Here is a 26,281-nt window from a genome sequence, read left to right as displayed (position 1 = left end):
TATGATCACTATGTAAAACTCAGGAATCTGGAGTAGAACACAGGTAACTGCCAAAGGAAACTTCGAGCCCTTGTCATTTGAAGAAAGGAAACAATGCCAGGTCTCTTATCTACATGGACTGTTTTGCTTGTTAAATTTCTAACATCACTTCAGCAGATTTTTGTATTTGACTTCAGGCCTCATGGCCATTTGACCCGCCAACTATTATTTTCTTTGAGGCTTTTAACACTCCACCCAAGTATTTTGCTTTCCAGCCGTTGTGTCCGCTTCCTTTTCAACTTCACCTTTTCGTGGGCTGTGGTTTACAACGTTGGCTTAACGTGTACCCTCTAAGGTTTCAGACAGGCCCGGGGCATCGCGGTGATGACCTGAAGTTGATACTGCTTGGGAAAGCCAAAGTCTCCCAGAGGGTCTCAGCTTTGTGCCAGGATTTCCATGCAACCTGAGAGTCCCAGGGCTAAGGCCCGACCCAAAGCGTCTTCTCCGGGGAGTCCCAGCCACCTCTCCAAGCCAACCCTAAGGGCTGCGACTTCACAACCGGAAACGCCTCCCTTTCCTGCCTCTGAGTCCTTCCCTAGGCGGACGAATCGCAGAGGAAAAGACGGAGGCCGATTAAGAAAATTAACATTAATTCACCGGGTTCACCCTCCAGCCCCAGGGCGGAGCGGCGGGACGTGCTGCGCGGGCGGCCGGAATGACCGACGGGCGCAGGTGTCTCCATAGGCGGAATTCTATGCTCGCGGCCCCGCAGCTGCGCCACTAGCGCCCCACGGTGCATCTGGGGCAGACGCCACCCGCCTCCTCAGCTTTAGGTAAACCTCTTTGAGGGAAAGAGGAAACGCGGCCCTCTGGACAGGAAAAACCTGCAGCGTCTGCGTTTCTTCGCGCGCCCACTATTCCAGCCCGGAGCCCTGGCGTCTCCAGGGAGCCAGATCCGCTCTCCGGGTTTTAGCTGCAGCTGCGAGCGGAGCAAAGTGGAAATTGACAGAACGCGACCCTCCCCTTCTCCCACGAGCCCCGGCAGCGAAAGGCCCCGGGAACTGTGGCCGGCTAGAGCGGCGCAGTCAGGTGGCACCGCTCCCCTTCCCCCAGCCTCGGCTGCCCGCCCGCCGCGCCGAAGCCTGGCACGGCTAGGTTGGCTTGGTGGGATCGGCAGAGGTGGGAACACGAGGTTTAGCGCGAGTGTCCCGCGGGCGGGGGGAGTCCTTTTGTCTTCGAGCACAATACGGACCGCATCACCTCGGGACCCTCTTGGAACCGAGCGTCCCGCGATCTTTCTTTGTGCCCGGGGAGCAGAAAGAGGCTTCTCCTCCGAGAAAGCCACATCTCGGGAGGTGGCAGAGGAAAGAGAACAATGGGCTCCCATTGTCCTCCGAGGGCCCACCAGCCCCGCCGCCGCTGCTGACCCCTGCGCTTGCGCCAGGCGGCCGGGGGCCGTGGTACAGGTACTGCGGCGGGAGGGCCAGCCGGCGCCCGCGCCCTCCGCCCCGCCCCGGCCGGTCCGCCCCGCGCTCCCGGCCCCGCCCCGCGCCGCCCCGCCTCCTGCAGGTTCGGGGCTCGGGGCTGGCTGCCGAGTGCTCAGTCTGGTTCGCACCTTCTTCGACCGCGGCCCAGCGGCGCGGAGCTGCGTAGAGGAGCGGCGGGGCCCCGGCAGGGCCAGCCTGGACGCCAACCTGGGGAGTCTTCACAACGTCCCCGAGCGGATAATGCTGTGAGCCGGCGCCGAGAGGGCCGACCCACTGGATCTGCGCGCACCGGCAGGCACTGCGTGCGCCGCGGCGGGCGTCGGTGCCGGCCGGCTGGCCCGGTGGTAGCGGCTGGATCCTTGGCGGCTGCTGGTGAGTCGGTGCCAGCCCTGGGCTCCTTCTCTACCTGAGTCTTTCCGACCCGCTGCCGTGGTTGCTTCCGGCACGCGCTGGTGTTAGACTTGGAAACCTGCAGGGAGCGGGAATATCAAGGGCTTCGCCTGCTGATCTGGTGTCCGAGGTACCAAAGGGGACAGAAGGCAAACCTGGAGGGGGGTCGGGCAGCGCAACCAGGACGCTGGGCTCCACCATTTATGCCTATCACTTTTCAGGGTGGGGCTGTGCGGCTTCACTGCACCCTCCAAGCTATTGACAGAACCGTTCTGGGCGTGCGTTGCATTTTTCCATCTGAGAATAAACCGTACTTGGCTACCGCGCCCCTCGCGTTGTGGATTTGCATCAGGGCCCCACATGGGTGCACTGTGCAGACCTGCTGTGGCATCGCCACCCCCCTCCCGGTTGCGCTCCCCACTCTTTACGGAGGGCATTGTTGCTGGGGCTCCAACCTGTCGATCTGGCAGTTGATTTTTTTCCCCCTGACTATGGTTTCTGAACAGCTGAAGCGTTTACAAGATTTTTTTTTTTTCTTTCTCCTTGAAACTGTCTTGACACAGACAAGTATCAGACATGTGAGGACGAATGGATCTGGCCAGTCATTTTTTCGTTATGAATTATTATACTCCATCCCCCTCTCGCCTTTGGGAGGCATGTGTTTCATCTTATAAATAGAAAGTAGCATATTTTTTTGGCAGGATCTCCTTTATACAGTACAGTCTAGGAGAGGTCAGTTTAAAAATAAATATGCACTTGAATGTTACATTACCGAGAGCTGGGCTATGGCTGGGACAGGCTTCGTGGACAGCAGCATCAAAGCCGGGAGCACAGCTGTGTTGAAAGGAGTAAAAGCCCCAGAGTGCAGCCCAGGCTGACAGTCAAGTAATTACATTTTCCTTTTTTTTTTTTTTTTTAAGTGAGTGAATTAAAATGAAGGCGGGAAGAGGAATGTCAGGAGGGTACTGCAACATGAATCTTTCCAGTCCTGGGTATTTGGGAGAGTGGGCTGCTGTGTACTGAGTGTGTAGGGGGCTCTGGGGAGGGAGCTGATGAATGTGTTAGGGAGACAGATTCCTTCCCCATCCCCCAGCTCTTAGTTCTCACAGTATCCCAGAGTTTCTTGGAGGTGCTGCCTTTGAAAAAAGGAAAAAAAAAAAAAAAAAATGAGGAGTGAAGCAGATGTCCCTGCTTTAATGGCAAAGACAGCCTGAGAGACTTAACCTAAACATCATAGGGAAGAAAAGCCTCACCAGGAAGCATCCAGGATGTATCAGAGGTATCCCTAAGTTGATTTAAAATACATGGAATATACTAACTTATAAAAGATCCTTCAATCTAACAACTAGGAAATGTAACTTCTTTTTCTGGATAGTTCCAGAAATCCCTTTGAGACCACCTATAATTTGTATGGGCTTTTACTGGCAGCTAAACCCTTTCCCAAATAAAGCACTCAGAAATAAGGTGGGGCAGTTGTGAAATGTTTAGCACTGTCACATGTGAAATAACTGATAAAGATCATTTCTTTTTATAGTGCTAAGGGTGGAACCCAGGGCCTGGCACATGCCAGGCAAACACTCCAGTACTTAGCTACATCCCTGGCCTGATAAAGATCATTTTCTGTATTTAAAGAACAGTTAAAAGTCCTTCACCAAGTCTTCCAAGGTAGGCTTTATCTATCCATCACATAAAACTGGACTACCAAAGTCCCTGCCCCCTGGCTCACAGATAAGAACTTTAGAGGAAAATTTTGAATGCATTTCTGGGTCCATGGCAGTTTCTGTTTTGCAGTGGTGTCATCTGCTAGAGATTTACATTATGAATTCCATGATTGGAACATGGTGCTGAGGCTGTAGCAGCCCCAACAGACATGAATTAAGATGAACTCCCCCTGAATCATTCTGAGCACTAAAATTCTGTTTTGTATCTCAGTAGGACATGTAAAGGCAGCTAGAGTAATACGAAATACTTTTTTTTCTTTTTGCTTTTTATTGCAAATTTAAATGTGATGCAAGATGCATAAATACAAAGCCGTACAACAAATGCACAAAGGCTCCCCTGAGCTAGTTTGCCCTGTCTGCTCTCCAGCTTTTCCTTTAATGTGGTGTTTTGTTTTATGTCCAACATGTTCACAAAAGCTGCCCTTTTTCACTTATAAAATTCCTGGTATTCAACAGTGTTGGGGATAAAGATACTTTAACCTATATCACCCAAAGATTTTTAGCAAGCCATAAAATTTTCACAAGCTCTTTGCCCATTAGCCATAGCATTTATCCTGTGGGTGGAACACAATTCACAACCTAAAAGCCTCTGGGAAGACTGCTCTGATTTTTTTTTTTTTTTTTTGAAAAAAAAACAATTACATAGGCTTGTTCTTTCAGTTGATTTCATATAGGCCCCATCTAATTTTTTTTTTAACCAGAATCCTGTGGATCTGTTTTTCTTTTCATTGATTGAATAAGAGCTTAAAATCTATTTTAAGTGCAGTATGTTTATCAGAGAACAAGTATAGCCATCTGAAACTAGTAGATTCAGCCAGCCACAAAATCTCTACCAACCTTGGAAGCCGGAATATTCTCCTAATACACCACTTTGTTCATTGCTTTTGATGTTAAAAGTACTTTCTCCATGAGGCTCGTCCTAAGTGCCAAGAGGTCATCTTAGCCCTTTATTTGACGAACTCATTTATTGCCAACAATCATTCTATAAAAAAAGAACTGTTAATATTCCAATTTTACATTGTAGAGACTGAGAACAGATGGGGTACATAACTTGCCTAAAGTTATACAGCAAGGAACATACCTACACATGTACATGCAGTTTAACAACACATTGTGTGCTTGCATGAGTGGGTAATTCTACATGAAAGTCCACAGCTCTTTGAGTTAAAGGGATGAGAAAGAACCATAAAGTTATTAGATAATGTAGGTCAGACTGCCTGGGTAGAGGGCCTGTTTCTGATACTTAATATTTATGTGTCTTTGGGCAAGCTCCTTAGCTTGTGTATCTCAGTTTATCAGTAGTAAAAATTATGATAATATCACCCTGAGGATTAAAGGAGTTGAATAACATAATGTAATCAGAACAGTGTCAGGCCTAGAGTAGGGGCACAACCATGATGTTTCATTGTTGTTTCTGTTGTTTTACTAAGGACTTGACACTGTTTCTCCCATTTAACATTTTTCGAAATAGATGGTATAGTGCTTCTTTTCCTGATGAGACTACAGGCTCAGGACAGTTCAGTAACTTAGCCAAGGTCACACAGCTAAGTAAGTAGCAAAGTCAAGTTTGAAATCATGTAGATTTGACCTTGTATTGATACCATATCCCCGGCACCAGGGAAGCTACTAAATCTGATTATTGCTATAGCTTTTGGCCTCTGGCAAGGAACTCATTTTATATTACTTTCTATCTCACAGTGTCACCCCACAAAGGAAAATGACAATAATTGCCATCCTCAGGGAATACAGCATAAAGTATTTTATTAGAGATGGTCCAGTCCCATACATAAGACAACAGTGGTCTACTGCAGATCCAGCACAAAACTGCCAAAGTGGACACAAGCAGTTTATACAATGAATGAAGAGATTTACTAGGTAAAAAATGTAGGACTCTGGAATGAGAAAGCAAGCCAGGCCACAGCCAGGGACAGGGAATTTCAGCAGCCAGGAAAAAAGTAGGTCTCTGTCTTTGCTTCAGAGTTGGGGGTTGGAGGTCCAATGGCCAAGTCTGGACAGCCACCATATCCATGAGGCCTGACCCTGCAGTCCCCAGCACTTGGGATGCTGAGCGCATGTGTGGTCATGATATTGTCCTGGAGCTAAGGACAAGGCAGGAACCACAAGGAGGCTGGGCAGGAAGGCACTGGTCTCCATTCTGGGCGGAAGGGGGATTGGTAACAGTTCTGCACATGCCCTGCGTGCTGCTAGATAAACTTCTGGTGTGGAAGATAGAGCAAGGAGGCTTTGGGAGGAGTGTGCCTTGTACAGCCCCCTGGCCTTCATCACCTTTGATGCTCTGAGTTTGTGATGAACTGAAAACCTGCGCAGGGGCTTGTGCAGACTGCAGTAGAGGTTCTGGAAGGGACAGGTTGCCCCCAAACCAAAAGCAATAGGTCTGGAGCTATCCTCTTCCATTTAGAACCTTCTCTTTTCCTTCCCCTTCCCTTTACTCTATAAAAGAAAACTACACCCCCCAAAACTCTAATGAATAAGTAGCCAAACAGTTCTATAGCAATAATCAGGTAGATCCTTTCTTAAGAAAATTCCTTCTTTGGCCTTTTCATATAGTTCAATGCCAAGTTTTACCAGAGTTGCATGAAAATGAACTGAGTCTGACAGAACTTCTTTTGGAGAGGCAGTTTTAAAAATTTAACTCTACAGTTTTCTACTATGAAGCATGACACTCAATATTTTAAAAATTACTGTTTCTAAGTAGTCAAGTCAGTGAGTTCCAAACTAGTGTTCACTTGGTTCTTACTGCTTGCCTAAGTCATGCATTAATAGTAGAACTCTTGAATCCCAAACTTAAAATGTTAAAAATAAAGGATTGTCAGTGATTTGGAAATGATTTGCTATTTTGAGAAAGATAGGATTTGCTTTCTAGCTTTTAGCTCTTTGTTGTAAGTGTGGCAGTGGTCACCAGCCTGCATTTAGATAATGGGGCACCACTGCTTGAATAAATTGAGACTCGACTAGCATCAGAAGCGGGTTCTGTGGGAAACCAGTTTGGTGAAGGCCCTTTTCTGCAAGAGTTTTCAAAGCATTTATCATGGCAGTATGCACTGTGAATCTCAACATGGAGATGGCATCCAGAGTTTCTCCAGTTGTTTTGCCCCCAGAGCAACTGTAGGCTGGTCTGAGAACAATCAAAAGACATGAAAATCAGAAAACGTAGCTTTCTGATAGTAGTCTTAGTTTGACCCAAATGGTGTAATTGACCTTTCAGAGTCTTTCTTCACCTTTAACTTGAGGCATTTGGTGCTCTAGAATCCAATCAGCCAGGATCTGCGGTACCTCTTAGCAGCACTATCATTACTAATAATAATGTGAAAGCTTGGAAAACAGACCAGTGGAGTTCTCTGCAGAGCAGCCTGAGCAGACTGGAAGGCAGGGAACTTCAAAGGCAGACCTCTATTTAGACAGCCTACACATTTGGGAATCAGTCATGTTCTGGTGACAACTTGAAGGTCAGACTTGTAGACACCATCATGCCAATGATAGATCACTGTCATGTATTTAGTTGAAAGAGACCTATTCAAACACATCATCATCATTTAGGCTACACACATTTTTAAAACAAGCAAAGGCACATTTGGTAAAATGTGGTTTTACTGTTTTGGAATGTGTTTGATTTCTTACCCTTTTAATTATTTTATTTATTTATTTTAAAACTTCTCTTTGCCTCGGGTCAATTCAGACTCAAAACATTGATTTCATCCCAGCAGGAGATGAGGCTCCATGCTTTTGAGTGACCAGCTAGTCATAGGCAAATCCCTCTCCTTGTCTGGGTCAGCTCCATCTTCTCATCTGTGAAATGGGAGAGAAGAGATGGAGTATCTCAGGATTCTCTATGCCCCAAGCTCTCAATTTCTATACTTCAAATTCTCTTTTTCATTATCTGTGGCATTGCTATAGGATCTCATGCCTTCTATTGTGACACTTATTATGTTTACAGTGGTCACTGGTTGACTCATGTAGCTGCCTAATTGGAGCACCTGGGAAACAGGGACTGAACCTACTTTATCTTGGTATTCTTCTGTTTTACAAAAGAACCTAATGAAAAAGTAGACAGTCTAGTCCTACCCATTTATTCAATCCTTCCTATCTCATCATCTTCTCTTAGTTAAGTCAAGAATTGTTATCCTTTACCTGGCTTATTTAATTTGGGCTGTAGTAAAATCATTTCTTCCTAGGCTACAAAATATTCGAGGGCAGGAACCCCCCTCATTTGGTTCTTCTGGTAACGGTCATCCAAGGGTACTGTGGAAATTGTTTCCTTCTCATCTTCACAACTGAGCAGTTGCCATCTCTATCAGGGTTTCCTGTGCCCCAGGGGTGATTGTGATTGTATTTCCTAGTGCTGGCCTAGACCTCTCACCAGTCTCCACTATGAGCATTTACCTGTGGGTGTGCTTATTTGTCCTCTGTCTTTCCATACTTCCAGTGCTTGATAGGCCCTCAGTGAGTTTGTTGTCAAATGAATACATGGGTGACCAGGCTGGGGTGGGTGAAGGGACATGGAAGCCACATCTCACTGGGTGAACCAGCTAGAGCCACATGACTCCCTGTATACATGTCACAGCACTGGGAAACAGTTCTTGCTCACAAGAAATGAAATGTCTTCTGAAATATAGTTGCGTTTTGGCCTCCTAGTAAGTTTAGCATGCATGGATGTCAGTGGTTCTGCTCTGTATTCCTGGTGAGAGTGTTAGGCCAGGGGCTCACCTGGGGGAAGGTGCTGCTTCTGATGCTATCCTGCAGGCAGATCTCAGGGCCAAGGCAGGTAGAATAAAGCAAGGACTTCTTCGAGTTCGATATTTTTTTTTCCTGAGGTATAGAATTAGAACCAGAACATTTGGGAGTTGTTCACATTATAATTAAACAGTCCAGTAGGTGAACAGACCCCAAGGTCTAAAAGAAAGAAGTTTAGAAGAAACTTCCACAGCGAGTTTCCAGCTCCTCTTATTCCTTCAACAGCTCCAGTGTTTTGTGTTTTTTGTTGTTTTTGATTTTTTTTTTTTTTAGTAGTTACTAATAATAACTATCCCCCACCCCCATTGATTTGGGCTTTTTGCCAAGCACCTTATTTTCTGTTCCTAAGAAGATGTCTGCCATTCATCTTTCTGCTTTACAGATGAGGAGCCTGAGGTTCCCAGAGGAAGTCCCTGCCACCACTTGGCACCCTTAGGTTACTACCAGGAAGCATGAGAAGGGATGATGAAAATTATAGCTAGAAAAAAATATTTTGATACTTAGGATAGTCTTACTTTCATTAAATAGATTATATTTTTTTCTTTGAAATTCCTTAGAAGCCTGATGTTTCTACACATGTTTAGAACTACAGGATCCTAACATTTCATAGCTGAAAGGGACTTTATCTCAGCCCTACTCTTCCATTTTGACATGAAAAAATTGAGGCCCTAAGAGTTTTACTGACATGAAGCATGAAGCAAGAATCTTTTCTTAACCTGGTTCTCTTTCCAACATTTTTTTAGGCAAGGAAAGAAAGAAAGTGTTCAGCCCACTGTTCCAGCAAATAGTAACTTGTCTTTGGCTAAAGGCAACAGAGGTCAGCCCCACCCTCCTCGCTCTTCCATCCCTTCACCACTGTTCCAGAAGTGCTTTCCTTGAGTCCAAGGGACACTGAATAGAGTGTGAAGAACCACTATCCTAAAATACTTTGTCTCTGATATTAAATATAAATAAATCTTGAGCACAAATGAATATATAGTTTTTACCATTCTCTTTGTGTAAGCATGTGCAGACCAGGGGCTGCCCCTTTAAATGAAGACCCTGGGCCAGAGGATGTCCCCAGGAGTGCTCTCTCAAGCTCCTCCTTCCCTCCCTCCACCCCTCACCTCAGGGATCCCAGCTGCCATCTGAGACTTAGCCACAACTTCCTGAGATGGCCTCTCTCTCACTCCTTGGGCTGCTAACTCATGCTGCTTCACACTGCTTCCTTACTGAGCCCCACCTGGCTTCCTGATCATCCTAATCACATGACTAGTTCCTTCTTTGGGACTCTGTAGCTGTAACTGTCACCTAACAGCTTGTCAGGTGTTATCAGTTTTCTTTCTTCTCACCCACCACCAGTTCCATCTGCTGTCACTCTACTTGTGCCACCTAGCTGCCTTCCTCTGGTGGGTACTGGCTTCCAGAGCTCCTTGTAAGGTGGGTTCCTTATGAGTTTCAGACGTGCTGGGTGTGGCAGGATCCGTGCTGTGTGGTCTGTGCAGGGACGCTCTGAGGGCTGCAGCTTCCAGCCACCGCCTCACACTGTTGGCTCACAGCTTGCAGTGAACAGAATGCCCAGGTCGGTTTTCATAAGAACTGCCAGCCACATCCTGCCACATTCGTGTGATTATAGAATTAACTTCAACCCAGTCACAGGATTTCTGACTTGTTGTTAGCTCAGTTTATTCTCGTGGACTTCATCTTGCCCTACTCAAGTCCATCAAGGTAATTTTGGACCCCCTTTTGTCACTAGCACATGGAGGCTCCCCAGGAGTCCCATGTTATCCATGATAAGAGCATCTGCTGTGTCTTTCAAGTCAGTTGACCTATGGATAAGATTCTTCTCATGCTTTGCTAAACTCAGCATTTGCTATGTAATCTACCCTCTAGCAGTTCCCTGCATGCTGAGTGAACTTCTTATCAGTGCCTACATAACATTTATTTCCTCTGCTGGAACCACACAGTTTCACTGAAGATGAATGTGATACCTGGCAATTGTCTCTCTAGAAATCAAATCATTTGTCTATGTGTATTGCTTAAATAACTATAGATTTCCAGAGGTTCTAGAAAATGTTTCTATGATCAGCAGGCAAAGATTTGTAAGACCTTAGGATGTTACTTACTCCTCAGGCTCTGGAAATCTGGACTCCTACAGTGTGAAGTCCTTTCCTGTGATTATTGCTCTGCCTTGGGCTTCCCTTTTCTATAGAATGTCCATTGTAGTTTCTTGAGATTTCCTAATACATTTTAGGCTGCATTAGCCAAGTTCCCCCCAACCCACTTCCTTTTGAAAGGAAATGGCAGGAGAGCAAGCCCATTGTTTCTCCAGGGTGTCATTCTTCAAGTATGACTTGACTATAACCAGGGGATCAGAATCATGCAGGGGACTGTTTTGTCAGATTTTCCTTGAGTCTTGACTAAGACACTGTTTGCACATTGCAGTCATGGATAAAGTCATTTCCCATTTAAACAGCATGTCCACAAATATTTGCCCTAATCCCAAAGATCTGTACCATCATGTAGAAATACTCTGGCTTGCATTGATACACTGTTAAATTATTACCTTGCATGACAGAAGAAGACTTAAAATGTCTTACAAGAGAGTAAAAATGAACAAGAGCTTTTGCCATAACAAAAGAGGTGGGAGTGCTTTGTTAAACGACTTTTTTTCCCTGTAGAAGTTACAGATAAACTTCACCTTACGTTTTCAGCAGGTCGGAGAGGGTTGATGAGGAAGAGAATCACAGCATCTGTTTCATGCTTTCTGACCTGCTCGTTCATTCCACAAACATTTATTTAGCACCTACTATGAAGTTCTAGTTCTCTCCCAGATGACAGCTGAGCGGAGGAGATGGTCAGGTGAACAGTCAGAACCCTGTGGTAATTGGTAGGTGTAAGGTATGCACTTGGCGCTGGGAGTTCAGGAGGCCTTGTGGGCTGGCAGGAGGTATTGCTGCTGGGTGGCCAGTGCCCCAGATTTTCAGGGCAGGTCTGTCCCTGAAGGGTTCTAAGTAGACAGTGACAAGGTGACTTGAGAATTCTACATAGCTCACCTGGTGTAGTTTGGAAGATAAAGTAGTGGGGGGCTGGGTACAGGGAGACAGGCAGGGAGGCAAATATCCTCGTGCAGCAGATGGTGAGGGCCAGGAGGCAGGTAGAGACAGGGAGGATGGACAAGGAGAGACAGCAGTCCAGCTAAACTGAAGACACAGATGACAGGACTTGATTGGGAAAATGAGGCAGGGGAAAGAGTTGGAATGACAACTAGGTTTTGCAGTTGGATGATTTCCGCCATTGTTCAAGAGACGAAAGTGTTGGAGGCAGGCAGAAAGAATAAAAATGGAGTGTCTAAGGGAAGCAAAGTGGAAGAGTCTAAAACACCAAAGGGGGAAAGTCCAGAGCTTCTCAAACTGTCTGAGAAGGGCCACTATTTTTCATTTTGTTGTTTGTTTCAATTTCCAATCTATTGTATAATGATACTGTGCACAGTTGAGTGTACAGTGTGGGCCACAGGTACTTCCCACACAAGCCCAACAACACTTAGCTCCCAGGTTTGCCAGTAGCCTCTTCAGTGAGTGGAGGGGGCAGTTTACTGATGATGTTTGATTGTTAGGCAATGTCAAAAGTTTATATAGGTATTTTTACTTATGTTGTCATGGTCTGGCCCTAGTCCATGGACGCACTTTGAGTAGCACTGGTCTAGACTGAAGCAGACATGTGTGGGCTGAAGTTCAAATTTGGAAGTCACCATTAGAAGTGGTAGTTGAATACACATGCTGGCTATGATTGCAGGAAGATGGATAGCCCTCCAACTCATTTTTATGAAAAAAATACCAACATCTAAAGCAGGGCTTAAACTTTTTTTTTTTTGTAATTGGTCAATATTTAGGTTTGGAGAGCCACATGCAATCCATATCCCAGATACTCAACTTTGACCTTGTAGGGCAAAAGCAACTATGCTGGAACTTCTCAGTCTCAGCACCACTGAGATTTGACCCCAGATTACTGTTCTAGGGACCATCCTAGGCATTGTAGGAATGTTTAGCAACATTCCTACAAAATGTACCCACAAAATGCCAGAAGCGCCTCCTGTCATGGAATCAAAAATGTCTCCAGACATTACCAGATGTCACCGGGGAAGGGATGTGGGAATCATGCTCAGTTGAGAACCACCAAGCGACAGACAATCCATAAATGAATGGCCATGAATATGTTCTAATAAAGCTACTTACAAAAACAGGCAAGGGGCCAGACTTGACTTGCCCACTGTTGTTTATGGATCCTTGACTCAAGAGAGGGCAGAAGGAAACCTAAAAAGGCTTATTCAGTTAAATTTGAGAGTCTTCTGTATTCCAAACCCAAAAAGTGCTAGGGGCGGTTTGTATCAACAGAAGCTGTCATGTACGGCACCGTTGCTTACCCTTTTCTTTCAGTCCCTCCCATCTACCTAGACATACTAGACATAAAAATCACAAAACAGGAAAATAACAAATCACGTAAGTGTTACATAGCCCAAGAAAACCTCCAAGCAAGGCATCAGCAAGCCTGGTGTCCCTAGGGGAATTAGAGACTTCAGGAAGGAAGTGAGCGAAGCAGGTCCTGGAAGATGTGTGTAGTGGCGGATGGTAAGAAGGCAGGAGGACATTCCCTATAAGGAACACAGGGTTCTTAGTTTTAGAAAGTTAGGAGGGAAGTGTCCAAAGTGAGGGAAGGGAGTCATTGTTCCTGGTCAAAGCTGTGTGATTGATCGCACTCTGTCACATGCATGTGCTTCCTCTGGGAAAAAAATTAATAGCACTTAACAATATTTTCTAAGAACAGGATGTTTGTTTTTTTTTCCTTGAGGCTCAGAGGGCTTTTTATTGGTTTAAAATTTTAATCTTTTGACCTTTAACACAAAGTCAAATTCCTTCTGAGATTGTTTTTGACAATAGCAAAAATACTGAGAAGTCCTAGTGAGTGGAGGCTGGAGCAGCAAGTGTCTAGGACCCTTTTTACTTGCTTCTGGTTTCTGGGGAGGTCAGGTTAGCATCTCTGTCTCTCCTTGATGTTGAGATATGAATTCATCGTTCCTCTTCACACGGTCAGATTTCAGAATAGGTTTTCTTCGTTGGCAGTTTTCAGATTATCAGGCCTGCAGTGGTTAAAGTGCAGCTGTGGCTGAAATCCTAGCTCCCCCACATTTTGTCTGATGAACCTGAGATGTGGGCTTAATCTGAAACTATTTCCTTAGAAGTCTCTTTTCTGTATAGCAAGAGATAATACCTGCCTGACCTGGAGGAAGCACTCAAATTTTAGCCATTACTCTTCACATATGGAGATTCTTTACAGAACCAAGTATTTCGAATTTGCTTTTTAGGGAGCCTCTATAGATCTGTATTGGGAGCAAATCAACCTGCGTCTTGTGATGGAAGAGCTAACATGATGGGTTTAACAATTCCAAATTTGAACTTCACTGCATGCCGTGTGTTGTGGGAGCCAAAAGGAGGAGAAAGACCCAGTCCATGCTTACAGAAGAGCTTTTGGCCTAGCTAGAAATATGTGTGTATGGACATGTATACAGCTAACACAGGGAGGTCTGTCGTGGAAGTGGTTTAGAATACGATGATCACCACCAAATTACAAAGACACCTGGCGCTGGTGTAATGCAGAGAAAGAAGCCATGTTTCAGCCCATCTAAGAAGCATGGATGATCGTAGAGGACCCTAGCAGGATGGGGGGAAGAGCATGAAAATCCCATATCTGTCCCTCATCCCAGTAGGGAAATAAGAGTGTTCAGAGGGCCAAAATCTGAGAATGTGCATAAAGGCAAAGGACTAGGAACATGGCTATCTCAGGTGGCACGGACCAAGAGACCATACTCTGAATTTGTCAACTTGTCATTTTGGATCATTTGACGTTACTATTGTTAGAAGTGGAATTTTGCACAGAATGATTGCTGACTTAAATGTCTGTTTTTATATGAGCAACTAAGCAGCTTCCAAAGTTTTTTGCTTTTGAGCAGTTTAGAGTGAATAAGGTTATTCCTGTATTGATATTGACTTTTTAGTGGCACTGGACCAAATAGGATCCATCAGTTAGGAAAGCACAGAAGCATTTCACAGCAGTGACCTTAGTAGATTCCTACCCACCAAACAAAAGCCTGGAGCACTTGTCTCGGCACTTCTGACCAGCCCTGAGGCAGAGTCCCATGTAAAGCCAGTCATGCACAAAGAACCCAGCAGGAAAGAACCTGCCCTACGCCTGCCTCATTATAACTGTCAGGGATCAATGTCCCTTTTGAGTCCTCCCCAATAACTCATTTTTTATAGGCAAAAAGGCTCTAATGGCCTCTCTTCAAAAAGTGTTGGTACTTTGAGAGGTGGACGTTCTGTCATCCAATTTTGCTTCTACAAGTTCTTTCAAATAGTACAATTAGATCCTATAAACGTGAGGAGTGTACTCATCAGCAGTGAGTCTCCCATATGGTATTCGTGGGTCTCTATAGAGTCAGGGTTGTAAAAGGAAAGTAAATACTAGCTGTAGCTGAATCATCAACATCTGTCCATTTTTGAATAGTTGAAGGTGAGATGTATCAGGCTTTCTGAGAGGGTCCGTGAAATACATCCTGCTCACCCTGAGATCTGAATGGCGGGGCTCAGTGCTGGGAACTCAGTTAATGGAGCTTCACAGTTTTGAACACATAGGTCTGTCCTCAGTTTAGATGCTTTGGGGAGAGGATAAGAATCTAAAAATAGAAAAGCCATCTTATCTTTCCAAACGGGCGGAGTGGAACAGACTAGAAGTATGAAAAGCATGTCCTGTAGGATGCTGTTGACTGGGTGTTCTCTGGTTACACTGATTTCTGTCTTGGATTTTCAGTTCAGTTTAATGTCAAATTTCTAATACTATGCTCCCCCCCCCCCCCGAGTTTTGAAATTCTTTTTCTGATTTAGAGAAACCCTCCTACAGAGGTTTGCAGAAGGATTGGCACGAATGCCCACATTGTAGCAATACTTTCGTGTTTCTGATACCAAAGGTTGGCGGTCATCGCTGTATTAGTAAAGCATAGCCATGTTCAAACAGAAAGCTTTTTCCAGGGAAGTCTGTGAGTGTTCATGAGGGAATGTGACATGGAACCATATGTAAATTAGCAGTGATAGTGCTTTTGTAAAGAGGGTGAATACCACCCTTCCTGCAGTATGGGGGGTTCCAGGGAACTGCTCCTCTCCTACAAAGATCCTCAGCTCATGCTCCTAGCAGCCCACTCCATCTTTCAAGAAACAGTCGGTTTCCTTGTAGTTTCTGCTTAGTAACCCTAGGGCCTCCCAGAACAAGTTAATCCCTTTTCCATTACGATTAAATGAATCCTTTAGATCCCTAAGGATTAATTTTCCCTCTCTATTAGTTTTCATTAAGCTGTTATAGTATTCTTTCCACTTCTTCTCATGTGTTCCCAGCTGCCCTCCTTAGAACTTGTAGGAACATGTTCCAGGTGGCCTTTGTCCCTTCTAAAGTGTGAAGCTCAGGGCCCAATTCGGTTGTCCAGTGTTTGAGTACAGTGAAATAATTATCTTCTTTCCCTGGTGGGCAGCAGAGAAATGCCCCAAAGATGGAGGTGGGGAGGCATTGGAGGTTGCTTGCCTGAGTCATAGTTCTTCCCTAGGACTGTTGATTCAGACAGGAAAGAGGAATAACTTTCGTATTTTTGTCTGAATGCTGATGACGGTGGCCAGGTGCTGGAAGGAGAAGTACACAGACGCTGTGCTGAGGCAAAGGGAAACATGATCAGAAGTTGGGATGACCTTGAAGGATGTGACAGCTAAGCCAGAGGGGCGTGGAATGCGGCTCACTTCCTGCAAGAAGCAGAAAGGAAAAGGGCCTCCGGTCCCTTGGGGCAGTGGCACCCTGCTCACCCCACCTGCCCCTGTTTTCACACATGTGTGTTTTAAATTAACAGAGCAACCTGTTTTGCAGGATGCATGAAATTTTTTGTACCCTTTCTCTCTTAAGAATTCATCTAAAAACAATTAGTAGAAAAAATCAAACATTCTTTTCTTAAAATAAATAGGATTTTTTTTTTTTAATCCCAAACTCTTTGTTCTTTTCAGAGCCCTGTGAGCTGCCAATACAGTCAACTCTGAGTAATTCAGGAACTGATTTTTCAGTCTGTGTTATTTTTTTTCATAACCCCTTGCTTTCCCCTTCTTAGTTGTTGCTCTGTTTTGGTATCTAAAGTAATTATTTTATTTGCCAAAAGGATGATAGAGAAATGAAGCAAAGTTCTGCTTCAGGATTATTTTTCCTTCATATAATTATTGTTACTGTGATTATTTCTACTATTGCTGCCATTTATACTAAAGGCAGTCACAAGTACCTAAAATTGTCCAGCCTACTGAGTAGTGACCATTCAGCTGTCTACCTTCTTTATCAAAAGTGTGGCTTTGGGCTGGCAATGTAGTTTAATGGAAGAGCCCTTGCTGAGCAGGCATGAGGCCCTGGGTTTGTTCCCTGGCACCACAAAGAAAAATAAGAGGGTGGCTCTATATTCCTCTGGGGTTCTTTGTGTCTTGACACCTTGGATTTCTCACAGATACCTGTAAATGGGAGTATGTCCATTCCCAGCTGGACTCTGCATCCCATATCCATCTGCTGGGCATTCTCACCTCGAGAGGACGCCAAGTGACTCCCTGGGGAGCTGGGCCTTGTGGTTGGCAAGGCTTTCCTCTCCAGTGCCCAGGAACTGAAGTGTTTGTTTTCAAAGGAATCTAAATTTCCAAAGAGTATTATCTCGAGTGTCCATCTAAGTGGGGAAAAAGAAGCAAAGCATGATCTAAGAACTAGGAGACAGGGATTAGCAATTATGGAGAGTTCAGATTTCAGGGACAAGGGCGGGGCTTTTGAGAAAGGGCTATGCATAGGAACCTTTCTTTCTGTCTGACTTTTTAAGATTCAGGGAAGAGAACAAGAGTAGAAGAATGATGACTAAAGAAAGCTGGAGATGCACAAAAGTGAATTGCAGGGAGAAAAAGGGAGCCCTCGCTGCAGGAAAGCAATGGAGTTGGAAAGGGGAAGGCCTGAGTATGAGTGACCATCTGTGTCACTAGCCACCTCCCAAGCTGAGACCTGTGCCCTGAGCCTCAGCAACTCCACCTGCCTGTCCTCCCTCGGTGAGGATGCCCTGCCATTCCTCCAGCATCCTGTGCTCTCCTGCCTCTTGGCTTTTCTCATTTTCCTTCTGCAATCTTTTCCCACTTTGCACAATATCATTCAACGCCACTCTTCAGCAAAGGCCTGATCACAATGGGAAGAAGTGGCCTGACCCTTTGCCAAGCCTGCATGACAGGAGGCTCAGCCCTCCTGGGAGGGCTTCATGTCTATACACTATCATGCCTGTTTTGCTTTTGAACACATTTTCTTGTAGAAATGTTGGTGTTCTGATCCATAAATCTTAAGTTCCACAGCCTTTGTAGGACCTAAGTACCATGTGTAAAACAGGCTTTCCAAAAGAGTATAATCTGAGGCCCCTGCATTTTTTATTATTAAGTAGTCAATTCATTCAAATGATTTGAAAATCCAAAATCATAAAAAGATATAGCCTGAAAACTTTGTTTTTCACCCTCATTCCTTTCCATCCACTTCCCCTGAGAGCAGTCATCACCATTATTAACTTCTTATGTATGCTTCCAGAAATATTGTATAAACATACCACCCAGAGCAAATATATTTACATAGTTTTGCACCTTTTTATTCCTTTGAAGATGCGCATCTTTGGTTTCTTGTCATTGGTACATGTTAAAAACTTCATCGTTTAATGAGATGTAATTAGTATTCCTTTGCATGGATATACTTAGTTTATTTAACCAGCCCTCTGAAGGTGGACAGTTAGGTTGTTTCCATCTCTCGGCTGTTATAAACTGTGCTGGTTTGAACACTCTGTACTTTTTTCCCCATATATGTAAGTGGAATAAGTCCCTATTAGGGAATCTGGGATCGGAAAGTACATGATTGGCAGTTTTTATAGATATTGCCAAACTGTCTTCCATTGAAGTTGGACCTGTTCATGCTTCTGCTGTCAGTGTGTGGCAGGGGAGGAGGGTTCCTGGTCCTCATCAGCCCAGTGCATTGCCACACAGTTGTGTCTTAAACAGGCTTTGAAATGTGACCCCTTCATGATTTGGGCTGATTGAATTCTCAGAGAGTGTGCTCATTCAATGACAGGTCAAGATCTTAAACTCCAGAGCCCAGCCTCCTGGCTTAGTGCTTGATAGCATGTGACCTTGGCAGGATGACTTGACTTTTGTGCCTCAGTAGTGTCTCATTTGTAAAATCAGGAAATTAATATACTAGAAACAGCATCCTCCTGGGTTCCACATCAAAGGTTGGAACAGTGCCTGACTTCCAGGCTGCTCTGTCATACAAAGGTGCTGCTGGATCCTGCGAGACTGACATGCCCTCTCCAGGATCTGTCCCTTTTACTAGTGGATAAGCCACCTCATTAGGTTGCTGCATAAGCCATGGCAGAGGTGGTGTTAAAAGAACAGTCATCTTGGAAAGGAAAAGAGGAAAACTCATCAAGCTTTGTAGGCGTCCACTGGCTGATAAGCTGGGAGCCTAGAGTGTTTAGGAAGGAGAGGGGGAAGTGGTCAGTAAGAGACATCAGCACTGGATCGCCTCTCCTAAGATGAAGACTGGGTGCCTCCAGCTGAGAGGAGGACAGATAGCAGATAAGATAGAGTGGGACTAGGTCAGAGCTCCCAGATGCTTCCGCAACATCACAGACATCAACTCATTTAAAGTTGCAAGCCTGACATATTTGCTCAGAATTCCTTTTTTTTTTTTTTTTTTTTAAACTTCAGATGTATTTGGGAGCTCTTAGGAATGGCACAGAGTAGACATTAAATATAAATTATTATTTTTAAAGTCCTAGAAGCCTAGAAGTCAGGCAGTAAAAACTATGGAAAGTAGTCCAAAAAAAAAAAAAAAAAGAAGAAGAAGGAAAAGAAAAGAAAGAAAAAACTCTGTAGAATCACCACCTACAGCTTCTAAGCTCTCTTACCTTTTCCTTTGCTTTCAGCCATTTCCCTCTAGCCTTTGTCTTCCTGCCACTAACATAAAATGCAACTCTTGCTAAGCTGCAGGAGCCTCTGCCTGGAGGGCTGCAGAGCTCATCCCCTCGTCTGGTGTGAGTGACCCAAGCAGAGGGGCAAAGAACTGCTCTCTGGCTACATAGTCATGGGATTTTTAAAAACTTATTTGGAAACTCCTCTCCCAGGTCCCAGCCTTGAGTAACCCAGCTTCACCAGCTGGCCACAAGCAGCCCTTGTGTGGCCCTGAGTCGCAGTGTCTCCACAGCAGCTGCGTCCAGCCTTGTGTGCTGAGGACCACGGCTCCCATACGCAGCTGTTCTTCAGAGCTGCACCACCTTCTGCAGTCTTGGCTCCTGCAGGCAGTCATCCATCCTGTGCCCAGAGAGCAGGACAGTGGTACCAGGAACCCTAGGTTGAGACCCAGTATTGAGCATTTAAACAGGCAGGAAGTTCTGATGTTTTAGCAGGAAGACCCAAGGTCTCAACTTGTGTTACTGGGACAAGACCCAAATCAGAGCTAAAACTAACACCAGGGCTATGATCCTGTCTTGTTTGGCAGCTCTGTGGTCAGCCCATTCAGAGTGGGAGCATACGTTCCTGCTGCTACCAGGGCCTCTGCACACCCAGAGCCACGCTGGGACTGGGTGTCTAGCTCATCAAGCTCAGCCTTCTCAGGCCTAGTTGTTGGACAGCCTGCTGCACCCTGGGCAGGCCACTTTCCTAACAGAGCTAGTTGTTACCTTTGCCAGTGGGTGGTGGAGCACCGTTCTTGTCACCTGCCACTGGCAAGTCAATTTAAAACTCTTGCTGAAAGGAAAGAAATATGGAGCAGATGCAGACAGCCTCCAGCTGCTACAAAACAAATGTGGCTCTCTTCAAGCCACCATCTAACCAACCCCTCGGAGTATTTATTGGCAGGCTCTGCTGCCAAGACTGGAAAGCCATATGGGAGAAGTTGCAACAAAGATGGAGAAGAATTTAGCCTCTCCATGTCAACTGAGGCAGCTGAAGAGTCGGAAGATTATTTTCAAGAGATAAGAGTTTCTCTTCAGTAAATGAAGGCCTGACATCCCCCAAAGCCTTCATGTAGCTCTTCTCTTCTAATCTTATCATGTTGTATGGCCAGGGAGATTGTGTTTTCTATGCTGGTAACAAATTACTACAGACCTAGTGGCTTATAACAGCCCCTATTTGTTATCTCATGTTATCTTACAGTTTCTGTGGGCCAGGGCTATGTCTCATCTGACACTTGACTTGGGAATGACATGTTCTGTAGTATCATTGTCAGAATTCATCTAATGGGCCTGTCATAGCACGACAGCTTACTTCAAAATCAACAATGGTGGTCTCTCTCCCATCAGCTCAGATAGGTTCTTCTCATTGTAACCTAACTGGGGCATGGCATATCTCCTTTACCATACTATTTTGTACAGAAAGAAGTCATAGGTTCTACCCACAGAGGCATTAATATCAGCAGGCAGATCACAGGGTTTGCTGAGAATTATTCCTACCCCAGGGAGAGAGCCAAGCCTTACCAATAATGTTTCAGAATATTCCCAAGTGAAGGCCCAGTCTATTTTATATAATCACAATGGTTTTTATTTTCTTTGAAATGGAGCAGTTTTGTTCTTTCCACCTCAAAATATCTTCAAATCCTCAAATCCTTGTCAGCTCAGTACTCTGCCACAGCTTGATTCCAACTCTAGCTCTTTTGATTATATTATTGAAAAAGGGTCATTTTTTTTCTTCTAATTTCCATTTTCTCATCTATAGGAATGCATCTTAAGAAGATTTTATTGGACACCTACATAATAGTCATTGTCACTAACACTTCAGTTTGTGTTAGCTTTTTGTTAACATGACCAAAATACCTGACAGGAACAGCGTAGAGGCGGAAAAGTTGATTTGGGCTCACAGTTTCAGAGGTTCAGTCTGTGGTCAGTTGTCTCTCTTGCTCTGGGGCTGAGGTGAGGCAGAACCCCTTGGTGGAAGGGCATGGCAGAGGGACGTTACTCAGCTCATGGCAGCTGGGAAGCAAAGAGAGAGAGAGGTATCAGGGACAAAATATAAACCCCAAAGTCATGCCCCTGGTGACCTTCTTACTCCAGCCAGGCCCCACTTGTCATGCAGTACAGCCTTCAGATGATTAATCCAGCAAATGAACTGCTCCACCGAATAGGTTTCAGCTCTTAAAATCTGATCATTTCACCTCTGAATATTGCTCTATTGCCTGATATGAGCTTTTGGTGGAGGGGTTTACCTCATGTCCAAACCGTAATACAGCCTCTTTCCTGTTAGACTGTTTATTTGATTGCATTAGTTTTATTTATATACAGAACTCAACAAAAAAAAGTACTGTCAGCTTTGCTACTGTGCATACACCAAAGCACAAAAAAGAAAATATACTTAATAAGTTTCATCGTCATAGACTTTCTTCTTAGAATAGAAGGAAAGGACTAAAATCTTAGACATGTTCAGAAAATTGTGTCCATAGCCATATTTAAATATGTCCAAAATAGAAGAGAGATCAGTGGAATAGAGGAAGGGGATTGAGGGGACAAAGACGAGGGATGGAAAAGGGAAGAACAGTGGTATGAATCTGACCTAACCTTCCTATGTATACATGTGGATATTCCACAGTAAATCTCACCTTTATGTATATCTGGAAAACACTAGTGAAAAAAAGAAAAAAGAAGAACTATAAATAGCAGAAAGATCAGTAGGGTAGAGGGAAGGGAACAGGGGGAGGAAGAGAAAAGGGAAATGGGAAGTATTGGGGACTGAATTAGGGCAAATTATATTCCCTGCTTTCATAATTAGGTCAAATGAAGCCTAATATTATGTATAACTAAAAAATTAATTTACCAAGGCATTAATGTCATAGTTTTACAGTTTTTAAGTCCTTCATTCTCTTTTTTTTTTTTTCCTGTTTTCAGGAAACTAAGTCAACTGAAATTAATAAATCCCTTACTAAGGTTTAAAGTTGTTATCCTGCTTAGAGGAAGGAAACAAGATAAAGTTGGGCTGTAGGTGGAAAGTGGCCCTGCCATTGTGTACTGGCCAGAGTGAACCCTGAAGCATCCAAAGATTAAAACCACTTTGGTTTCTTCTCCAGGTCTCTCCTCGCCCTGGAAGGGATTGGATGATGTAACCCACTCTCCAGGAAGCCCCACGTGGCCGTGAGCTCAACCAGGTGTCTCGGACCCCATCTCATTTCAGAGCCACTTCTGAGCCACTCAAGGAAAATAATGTGACAGTTCCTAGCCAGAAGGACTTTGGGGGAACGTTGAACATCTGTGCAGAAAGTGGCCCCTTTCCCCTTTTGTGAAATAGACATTCTCAAATTCCAAAATGCCAGCCAAGACCCCGATCTACCTTAAAGCTGCCAACAACAAGAAAGGGAAGAAGTTCAAGCTGAGGGACATCTTGTCTCCTGATATGATTAGTCCCCCCCTGGGAGACTTTCGCCACACCATTCACATCGGCAAAGAGGGCCAGCACGACGTCTTCGGGGACATTTCCTTCCTTCAGGGGAACTACGAGCTTCTGCCTGGCAACCAGGAGAAGGCCCGCTCGGGCCAGCTCCCCGCGCACTACGAGTTCTTCCGGGCCAACAGCACCTCGGACTCCGTGTTCACAGAAACGCCCTCCCCAGTGCTCAAAAACGCCATCTCCCTCCCCACCATCGGAGGGTCCCAAGCTCTTATGTTGCCCTTATTGTCACCGGTGACATTTAATTCCAAACAGGAGTCCTTTGGGCCACCGAAGCTGCCCAGGCTCAGCTGTGAACCCGTCCTGGAGGAGAAAGCTCAGGAGAAAAGCCGTGTGCTGGAGAATGGGACCATCCACCAGGGAGACGCCTCGTGGGGCTCCAGTGGCTCAGCATCGCAGTCCAGCCAGGGCAGGGACAGCCACTCCTCTAGCCTGTCCGAACAGTATGCTGACTGGCCGGCCGAGGACATGTTTGACCATCCCTCCCCATGCGAGCAGGTGAAGGGAAAGACCAAATCCCAGGAGTCCCTCTCTGACCTCACAGGTTCCCTTCTCTCCCTCCAGCTGGATCTTGGGCCCTCGCTTTTGGATGAGGTGCTGAATGTCATGGATAAAAATAAGTAACAGGATGCCAGCTCTTTTCCTTTGGGGTGAAAGGTACCAAAATAAACAAAAAACAGAAACTCAGCTAACCACAGTTGAAGAGAAGAGCTTCCCTGGCTGTTTTTTTGCAGTTACCTGATGCGTTTTCTAAAATAATTGTTCCTACAAAATATTTTTTTACCTGTTATGCCCTGTTTGCAAAAACAGTTTAGAAAAAGCAACAACAAAAACCCTGTCCTGGCAAAAAGAGGAAATGAGTCAGAACCCATTTTTGGCGGGCACTGCTGATTGATGTTCAGCTAACATTTTTTTTGGTTTGCAGACGCATAAGAAATCTGCCTTGGCCAGGATTGGCACTAGCTATGGAGAGCTGAGCAAGTCACACTAAGAAACTTCACAGTACTCCAACAGTTTATGAGTTAAGAGAAAGTCAAAATTTTAACACCTAAGCCTTTTTTTCTAGACTCTTTTGTATATGATATTGTTTGGGCTCATGATAGCAAATTCTCCAGTGTTAAGACTTTTCTCTGTTTTCACATTTGAGCAATTTTATGGGTTTGGGGGATTTTCTTGTAGTTCTTATATATCCCTTATATATTATATCTATATTGCAAAATTTTGACTGTCAGCTACATGTTGGTAAGACACAAGCAAGGTATTACTGTAACTAAGTTATTTTTAAAGTTAAAATATATTTTTATGTGCCTTTGGCTTTTTATTGCAGAGTCTACATTTTATAGATAACACATCAAATGTCAATTGACTTGTTTCCATTAGGGTTCCATTGTAAGCTGTGTATGTGTGAGTTTAGACAAGCATATTCATTCTTGGCTTTTTTTTTTTTTTCTTCATCTGTTACCATACTTCTAACAGCAGCCAACAACGGATTTTAAAGTGTAAAGGCACAGGTTACTCATGATGCTTCTACAGAGACTGTGGGCTACACCACGTAATGCTATTTGGAAATATGAGTATTTTAGTACAGTACATACTTGCATTACCTAGGTACTTCATACAACACAATAAAGAGTAAATGTTAAAATGAATTTGCTTGTTTATAATAAACAAGAACATAAGAGAATAAGAATATTTTCTTTAAGTCCAGCTAGGAAAATTCCTTCTCTGAAAGGTTCCTGAACCTTTAAAACAAGGTAAGAAATTATTTCCATCCGTTCTGTAATTTTGATTAATTCCCTAAGGCTTGAGATTCTGAAGCACCTGCCCTCAATTTTAGGAGAAATGAACATGTGAGATCAGAATTTTTTTATTATTATTATCAGTTTCTCAGTGCTCATTTCAGTGCATCTCCTCCCTTGAACACCCTCCACAGCAGATTCTTACAAAACCATCTCATCCTGTAGGATAAAGATTTGTCCTCAAGGAAGGCAGTAGAGAGACCTCCCTTTACCTAAGCCTCTGAGATGCCCTGAGGGTCTTGATTAAGGAAACAAGAACTGGAAACACAGATTCTTGTCTTGTCAACTACTCCTTCCCTGCCAAAGAAAATACTTGCACACAATAATTGCCAGTTCTCTCTCAGAAACTTCTATTTCTCCGTGAGATGTATCCCTGAAAGGTCTTCCCCTCCCAACCATCTCAGTGATTCTTTCCCCAGGCTTGGAGTTCTTGAACTTTTATTATCTGATCACCTGAAATAACTTTTGAACTGTGGGTGGGATGCACTGAGGGCAACTAACCAAGGAGAGGAGGAAACATTCCCCGGAGCATTGAGTGCTTTCCAACTGTATGTCTTTACCCCACAGCTTCCCAGTGTTCCTTTGCTATTGGACCATACCCCACTACGTCCAGTTCCCAGTTCCCAATAGACTTCTCAACCTCTTCTAAATTTTGTCAGTGAGGCTAAGTCTGATGAGCTCAGAATTTGTAGTTAGTGTTAACAAGGCTCCTTCCACCCCTCCCCTATCTTAATTATTATTGATCATATTCAGACTCTTGTTATACTCTTTATCTGTTGCAGGAAAAGGTCAACTGTTATGTAAGAGGAGAACAAGGTCTCTGCATTTTCTCTGCTGCCTCTCGCAACCACAAACCACGCAGAACATCTCTGCTGGTACTGAGTTTGTTTGCCACTGTCTAAGTGCATGTGGTTAGCCATTTTACTTTCTCCAAGCCCAGTCACACACACTGTCTCCTGTTAGGTGCACAGACATGCCACCTATTAGGAAGAAGAAACAAAACCACTTCCAACATATATTCAGTTAGTTCTCCTAAGGCAGCCTTTGATCCCTGGTCCCTTTTCTAGGGAGCAGGTGCACAACTGGTGGTAACTTTCTGTTTTACAAAGAAGCCTTTTAGACTCACACCTGCCAAGAGCTGAATTGATGTTCTCAACCCCTGAACATTCTTCCACTTTTAACCTAATTTATCTTCACTTGTTTAAAGATAAGGAAATCTAAGATGCACTTTATTTGCAAACTGAAAGAGAATGGCAAGCTTCCTGTGACCCAACAACCAGTAAAGATGCATGCAATTCACACAGAGAGGGAGGGACCTTTGTTGTTAAGGTAGGCAAAATTCTTAGGGCTGAACTTTTTACTGAACTTAAGGCCTAACAAATGACAAGCTATGTTATTTCTGCCTAAAATCATCTGCTTGAAAAGGTCCACATATCAGAGTACTAAGCTACTAAGCCCTTCTTAAATATAAAGTCATTAATTATCACATTTCTGTGAGCCAGTAGCACTATCTGCAAGCACACAGGACTAAATTGGTTGAACAGAAAAAAAGAAGCTGACTCTCCAGAATTAGAGTCTAGTCATTTTTTTATATTACTGCAAGCTGCCTT

At 44.4% G+C, this 26,281-nt stretch overlaps 1 protein-coding gene across 3 annotated transcripts; it reads left to right on the top strand.

Annotated features, from left to right (window-relative positions):
* The first annotated feature begins 573 nt into the window (after positions 1-573).
* On the top strand, positions 574-24,521 carry Cdc42ep3 (CDC42 effector protein 3). 3 transcript variants are annotated; one of them, XM_076833570.2, is made up of 2 exons: positions 574-812; positions 22,496-24,521. In XM_076833570.2, exon 2 carries the CDS (start codon positions 22,732-22,734, stop codon positions 23,494-23,496), a length of 765 nt encoding a protein of 254 aa, XP_076689685.1. In that variant the 5' UTR covers positions 574-812; positions 22,496-22,731; the 3' UTR covers positions 23,497-24,521. The 3 variants fall into 3 exon arrangements, with proteins under 3 accessions (XP_076689685.1, XP_076689684.1, XP_076689686.1); XM_076833569.2 differs by lacking the exon at positions 574-812 and adding an exon at positions 1,595-1,838; XM_076833571.2 differs by lacking the exon at positions 574-812 and adding an exon at positions 1,923-1,986.
* Positions 24,522-26,281: the final 1,760 nt, after the last annotated feature.

This window comes from Callospermophilus lateralis, chromosome 14, assembly GCF_048772815.1.
Source record: "Callospermophilus lateralis isolate mCalLat2 chromosome 14, mCalLat2.hap1, whole genome shotgun sequence".
In the NCBI taxonomy this organism is placed as follows: domain Eukaryota; kingdom Metazoa; phylum Chordata; class Mammalia; order Rodentia; family Sciuridae; genus Callospermophilus; species Callospermophilus lateralis.
This window is presented reverse-complemented; position numbering and strand designations above follow the sequence as displayed.

What these genes read in the sequence shown, in the direction of transcription:
- Cdc42ep3 (XM_076833570.2), top strand. Translation starts at nt 22,732, where the DNA reads ATGCCAGCCAAGACCCCGATCTACCTTAAAGCTGCCAACAACAAGAAA.